General features: G+C 35.6%; 1 protein-coding gene across 2 annotated transcripts in view; it reads right to left on the reverse strand.

The window, feature by feature from the left end:
• Window positions 1-659: 659 nt before the first annotated feature.
• LOC107685635 (alkaline phosphatase-like) overlaps window positions 660-7,558 on the reverse strand; it is a 27,484-nt gene continuing 20,585 nt past the window's right edge. For both annotated transcript variants that reach the window (XM_016482285.1, XM_016482286.1), the window contains exons 10-12: window positions 4,823-5,014; window positions 4,593-4,712; window positions 660-1,462 (exon numbers count right to left, since the gene is read on the reverse strand). In XM_016482285.1, the coding sequence (XP_016337771.1) occupies window positions 1,197-1,462; window positions 4,593-4,712; window positions 4,823-5,014 (578 nt within the window). In that variant the 3' untranslated portion in view covers window positions 660-1,196. The remainder of the gene's footprint in view (window positions 1,463-4,592; window positions 4,713-4,822; window positions 5,015-7,558) is intronic.

Below are 7,558 nucleotides of genomic sequence, written 5' to 3' on the forward strand. Positions count from 1 at the left end.
GATTTTGAAATTCTCTATTGCTCACCAAGGCTGCATTTATATGATGAAAAAAATATTTTATTATATATATATATATAAAATTGTATTAAATATAATATTAATAATCTTATAAACATACCAAAAAGAACAACATCACATCATTTTTATTTTATAATTCTCATGAAAACATCTGCTTCTAATATCTACCGTTAAAAAGTTTGGGGTCAGTAACAATTTTTATAATGATTTTGAAATTCTCTATTGCTCACCAAGGCTGCATTTATATGATGAAAAAAATATTTTATTATATATATATATATAAAATTGTATTAAATATAATATTAATACAATTTAAAATAACTTTTTCATTTTAATATGTAAAATGTCATTTATTCCTGTGATGCAAAACTGAATTTTCAGCATCATTACTCCAGTCTTCAGTGTCTTGACATGATTCTTCAGAAATCATTCTAATACGCTGATTTGGTGCTCAAGAAACATTCCTTATTTTGTCCAATGTTGAAACCAGCTGCTTAATATATTTGTGGAAACCATGGTTATTTTTTCTGAATTCTTTAATGAACAAAGTAAAAAAAACAGCATTTATCTGAAGTAGAAGTAGAAATCTTTTGTAATATTATAAATGTCTTTACTGTCACTTTTAATAAATTTAATGTATCCTTGCAGAATAAAAGTATTAATTACTTTAAAAAAAAAATCTTACTGATGCCAAAATTTTGAACGGTGGTGTAGATATCTTTTTACAGATGCATAGCAGATAAAATCTTCACAAGAGATAAGTGAAACAGCTCATGTGACTTGGCAGAACTCTCAAAATCTCAGAGCAAAAATAGTGTAGTGTGAGCTTGTTTTACAACAATTAGTTCCGATCCTCTAATTTGCATTCGTTCCACTAGCATTCTCTGTTCCAGACAGAATGTCAATCTGTGAGTTGCCTTGTGACACAGAAAGCGTGATCTTTTTGGTGTCTGCTATTCAGTATACCAGCAAGAAAATAAATTAACCACACTTTTTACATTTTGTATACATTATTGCAACAAGCTCTCCATAATGCCCACACATTGGTCCCAATATTGATAAATGCTTTAAAAACTAATCACGTTATTAAAAAAATCATAAATTCCACTTCAGAGAATCAGTTAGGATAGTTCCTGACCTAATCACAATAGGATAAGAGATGATCCAAAGAAGAGGGGTCAGCACAGAAGCCATTTAACTGCGAGAAGAAGGGCAAGCGTAGGGGAGATGTGACTGAGAGAAGGGGAACCAGAGTTTGTACGGCAGTGGTCTTTGTTTTGGCCGATGCAAGCTGCGTAGGCCATGACGTGGGGAATGTAATGCTGCTCCTGGACTCCATGAAGAAGGTGAGCCATGGGACCTTTGGAGAAGATTGCCACGTCTTCACCGCCATGAGTCTCCATGCGCAAGGGAACGGCAGACTGTGCCTGATAGTTGTTTTGCTCTGAGGACAGGAGAAAGAAGAATTGTCATGATATCAAAATGACATTTTTAATGTGTTAATATTTATATTTTAATTAAAACAAATTATTCAATTAAAATGTAAAAAACACTACTTTAGTTAAATATAAATATACATTTTAACAAATTTAAATTAAAACAATAGTATGTAGCTTGAAAGCATTTCTCAATAATTAGGAGAAATAAATAATTATAATGCTACATTAAAATATTATTACAATTCATATTAAATAAAACAATACTTAATAAATAACAAACAAACAAAATTGAGAGCATTGAGTTTTCTAATTTTCTTGTCTATTTTTGTTTGCTTGTCAATACATATAACTATAGTGATTTTTTTTTTTTTGGTATAGTCTATGTACTGTCATTCATTCTCAGAAAGATGTCAGCAGCAGGGATGACAATGCATTTTACTTAATTGATAGAACACAATCCAAAAACAGTGAAAGCAATTGAAACAGACAAACCTATGCTGTGAAATAGTAATGAGACAAACAGGGAAAGCCAAAGAGGGTGACAGGGAAGAGAATGAGAGAAGAGAGAGACCAAGCCAGAACAATAGCCATAATTATTTGGCCTGTCAAACATATAGAGGAAGAGTAAGAAGGATGGGCGGTGGGATCTGAGAGAGATGCACTTTATCATCATCAACTACCGCTGAGTTTGACATTCAGGGTGCCTACATGCTGTAGTTGACTCTGCATCAGAGACTCCATTCAACAAGGATGTTGGGTCACAATAATGTAGACCAGGGGTCTTCAACAAGTCTCTCACATTAAAACGCATTACATAAAATTCAAATATAAATGTAAACCAACAAACCGTATCAACCACAAACTTTTGAACAATTAAAGTTTCTTAAAGGGGACATTGGATGCAAAATTCACTTTTACATGGTGTTTGCTAGGGCTGCCCCTAATAGTCGGCTAAACTTTAGTCGACGAGAAGAGGCTTGGTCGACCAAAATTTAATAAGCCGCTTAGTCGCAGAAAAAAAAATCCACAGGAAGTGGTGAGGTCACACAGTCCGTGACGGACAGATTGTTAACGGCTGGATTTTGTGGTAGCCTAATACAGTACATCCAAACACTATTCATCAACCTCAAATATGGCTTATCATCTGAAATATGTAAGTAGTAGCAACTTTACATAGCTGCTCAATCTAATGTTAACCTAGAAAAATGTGCGCTATTCAAGTGTCTGTGCGGTGTGTGAAAGCTGAACAGTAGAGCGCTCACAGCATGACAGATGGAGGCGCCGGTGCAGTCACTTGCTCTTAAAATACTAATTTTGGGCATACAGATAAGCGTAATACATCTTTCGAATCTGTAAAGCCTCTACGTTTATTTGTGTGCACTCACTATAACAACAAAACATTTTACTTTTGTAAAATAATGAAAGCAAACAGGATGCGCTTTCTGCCGTCTCGGTCTCTGTGAACTTGAGCGCAAAACTCCAATATACTTGCCTTACAGACATGAAAAATATATCTATAGACAGTGAAATGTCTACTTTCAAATAAAACAATTAAAATCTGAAAAAAAAAAAATATTCTCAGATTATGTAATCTGTATGAAACTTGCATGCAGGCGCATCCACTACTGTGGAGATGACGAGTCTGTGTCGCCGAATTCATCTCTTAAGCCGAAAACACTAGTTTATCAATAGATTATTAAAATGTTAATGCAGTTTAATCTTACTGTTTTTCCCTGACACATTCATCATCATTACTTCTGCCAGTGTGCTTAAGCGTGCGCTTGAGCACTTATTAGGCTATGTAGGCAATTAAAGGCTTATTAGCATGATTTAAATGGTTTATTAATAAACTTGTGATTAGTCTACTAATGCTTAAAATGAACGTCTACTTGTCGACCAGAAAAGTCTTTAGTCAAGGGCAGCCCTAGTGTTTGCATATAAATGTGCCTTAAGAGTGTATGGACACAACCACCCTATAAAAATCCATTCACTCCCTTTTTTTAATCCCCAAAAAACCTAAACAGTCTCAATTATCAAGCCGTTTTGATTTTCAAATCGTGGCTCCACCCATGACCGCTGACGGACTGTCCCGTATTAGCATATTTCTGCCCTCAGTTGTACACTGTGTGCCATCTTCTCCGCGCTCAAGCAGCTGTAGCGAGCGACATGTCTGGTAAGCAATGCAAGTGTTTTGTAGTTGAATGTAAAAGTGAACATACTGTATAAGGCCGTTTTCACACCGCAAGCGTAAGCAGCGTGTATTTTTTTTATTGATTGAATTGTTGAACAGTGCTGTACAAGAATATACATCTACTCCATCTCTCTATTTAAAAAAAATGTTGGAAGAATCAATTTCCAAGAAGCAGATCCACAAATCTGGGCCTGTATTCCTAAAGCTTCTAAAAATCCTCTCAGAGAGCTCCTAATTTAGCTTAAACATTTCTAACAAGGAATCTTAGCTTAAGAGTGATTCAGGACCAATCTGAGAGCAACTCTGAGTGAGGAAAAGACAAAAACATCTAATATATATAGATGTTGTTGTATCTCTAATAAGATCACAAGGTCACAAACATGATCCCTGCACGATCTAATCTAGCATCTTATTAAGTCACTGTCATCCATTGTCTGCAACACATTCTTCTCCCTCTTCGTCTTTTGGCCATTTTCTCCTCTGCTAAAGAAACTAAAAAGAAAGCCTCTTAAAAATCCTCCTCCCTACTGCTAACACTTTTTGACCTTAAGAGCTCTTTCAAGGGTTAAGATGCTTTGTGAATAACTTTTATCTTTACTAGGATCTTCTCTTTATTTTTAAGGGGAAACGCCCGCTTTTCTAAGAATTGTCTTAGAATTCTGTCGCAACTCTTTGCATTAAGAATTTTCATGAATACGGGCCCTGATATGGTATATTCTAAACTAGATTTCTAACTAGGCTCTTTCATGTCCTCAAAATGAATTGTAAGCATTTCAATTAGACCCTTAATGTATGCTCTTTAGAATATAGATGTTTTACATTATTTGTTTTAGCAACTACACAACATGTCAAAAAAACAAATCCAAAAATCCCAACATTCCAAGTATCCCAAAAGTAGGAGGACCTAGGCAGAATCAGGAAGTGATCAGCCTGTAATTACTTACCGTAGTCCACAGTTGAGACATTTTCTCTAGTGCTGTTAACCAACTTGAACCCTGGGCCATTTCCATAGAGAATGGATGTGAAGGGCTTCTGATCAATATCACTCACAGTGGGGGCCAAACCTTAGGAAAAGACATTTAAAGGTCTGAGTCTGGGCCATAAACCACCGAGAAATCACACCATACTCTGTAATTAAAGTTCTCCCAACATGCCTTGTGCTTTCATTACCTACCAAAGATTGAGTTTCCCCGTGGTGTGTAGCCTCCAAAGCTGAAGACATGAGAGTGATCAGCCGTGACGACAGTTAGTGTGTCATAAATGCTGGTGAGGAGATCGGCTCGGGTAATGGCCCGGTCCATTTCCACGGCCTCATGCAAGGCCTGCTTGGCTTTCCCCTCATGGTGTCCGTGATCAATGCGCCCACCTGCCAGCATACAGCCCAGTCAGGGATCTCATCCAGAGCATGAAGCCATACAAGCCATTTCTCTTTAAAACCAGCAGCAATATTTAAACATTTAATCTTACATTAATACACAATGGTGGGGAGTTAATTAAAAGTAAAATTAATTAAAAGTAGCAATCCTGCAAACATTAAATTTTTATGTACTGTGACAGTAGCTAAGCTGTTGTAGTGCAGCTTTTAAGTTAATTAACTCATTTTAATTTAATTAATAAGTGGTTTAGTGTGATATTTTTTGTCATGTAGTGCTACAAGCAATCTGAGGCAATTGTCAAATTAATTTGAATGAATGCTTCAAATTAATTTATTCAACTCATTATTCGTCATCTAAAAGTTTAGTGAAAAAAAATTATAAATGCCAAAGGTTAGAACTATGCTTGTAGTTTAGTTTTATACATTTGTATTTTTTTTTTCTATTAGTTTTCTTATTTCAATCAGATTTTTAAAAATCTTTTTTGATCACATATATTTCTATATGCAGTATTTATAATTATATTATCATATTTAGAAATCTATTTAATAAAAAGAGCATTGTGTGTATATAATTGTTTTGTGTGTGTGTGTGTGTGTGTATACACACACAGAGTTGGGATTTGGGAAGATTAATTTTAAAATGTATTTTGTTACAGATTACAAAATACATGCTTTAAAAAATCACGCTCACGGAAAGCGCTTGAGAAACAGTGTCTCTTCCGTGGCTCGGTACGCTTTCAACTCGTTTTTTAGTCTCGAACAAGACTGTACGACATTCATATTACATAATTTGACTGATTTTTACGTAGAAAGGGCGACAGCACAACGCATTAAAATAAATTATCATTCATGTTTTCAGAACCGCTGGCCAAATTCAAAGGGGTCCTTTGCACCATCCCCCTGGTGTTTCGGGGGCCCTACGCAGCTTGCGTATATTGTGTATAGGGAGGATCGGCTCTGATTTTAGTGAGTCGTCGTCACTAGTCTGCACTCTGCAGGCCAGGTTGCTATTTGAACAGGCTGCATGAGAGTCAGAGTCAGAGAATCAACAGCTCTAATCCAATCCAATACAACTTTATTTATAAAGCACATAATAAAACAACAAAGTTGACCACAGTAATGTATAAAGAGATCTAATAAAAATAATAATAATTAATAATCATGAAAGAACAATAATACACACCGTTCAAGACTAACCCAGACGGATTAGTCTTGCATTAGGTCATAATGATCTCTTTGACTCATGAACATGAATAAGATCAGCAATGTAAGGAGGAGGGGCTGTACCATGCAAAGATTTAAAAACAAAGATTAAAATCTTAAAATTAATTCTATAAGGCACTGGTAACCAATGCAATGTTCTCAAGACAGGTAATATGGTCATATTTCCAAGTACCTGTCAGTAATCTTGCTGCTGCATTCTGAACCATCTGTAATCTGTCCAAAATTACAATAATCTAATTGAGAGAAAATAAAGCCTTAATCTTAGCAATCATTCTTTGTTGATAAAAACCAGCTTTAATTAACTTTTAAAGCACTGTCACAGATCCCCCCCTCCCCCAATTTTTTACTTGATGTTTCCTAAAAAGGCTCAGTGTACCCAGGTTTAATCTAGCCGTATCACTCATTTCAGAGGGACCAAATATAGTCACCTCTGTTTTCGATTCATTAAGACTCAAAAAGTTTTCAGCCATCCATTACTTCACCTGCCCCAAGGCACTGGAAGAGTTTGGGTTAAAAGACAAATATAATTGAGTATCATCGGCGTACAAATGAAATGACACACCAAATTTACCCAAAATAAATCCTAACGGTAGCATATTAAGAGAAAAGAAAAAGGATGCTAAGATTGAACCTTGGGGGATACCACATGATAGGGGTGCCGAGGCCGATGCATACTCTCCCACGCGGACCAAGACACTCCTATTTTGGAAGTATGACTTTATCCATCTTAGGGCATTTCCACAAATACCCACACGTTTCAAGACGAGATATAAGAATATGATGGTCAATTGTGTCAAACGCTGCCATCAGATCTAGGAGTAGAAGTACAGTGAAATTACCATGGTCAGTCGCAAGAAAAATATAATTAAACACTCTCATCAAAGCTGATTCCATACTATAATGTTTTTTAAAACCTGATTGAAACACTTCACAGATCTCATTTGCATCAATAAATGACTTAAGTTGTATGAGGATGCTCTCTTCCATAATTTTAGCAAATAATGGAAGTTTAGCTAAAATTAGCTAACACACTCTTATCCAAGTTTGATTTCTTCAAAAGGGGTTGAACCACTGCGTGTTTACAGTAGTCAGACACAACCCCCGAAAGCAAACTCTTATTAATTATAGACACTATAAATGGGCCAACTGATTCGAAAACTTGCTTTAACAAATGTGTCGGAACTAGGGCTGGATGATATGGCCAACATTTATATCACGATATATTTCTTAATTTCGGACGATACGATATAATTCCGATATCGATATGAACACTATTTATCTGAAATAGAAATCTTTCGTAACATTATGAAT

Source organism: Sinocyclocheilus anshuiensis, unplaced genomic scaffold (assembly GCF_001515605.1).
Source record: "Sinocyclocheilus anshuiensis isolate Anshui unplaced genomic scaffold, SAMN03320099.WGS_v1.1 scaffold257, whole genome shotgun sequence".
In the NCBI taxonomy this organism is placed as follows: Eukaryota; Metazoa; Chordata; class Actinopteri; order Cypriniformes; family Cyprinidae; genus Sinocyclocheilus; species Sinocyclocheilus anshuiensis.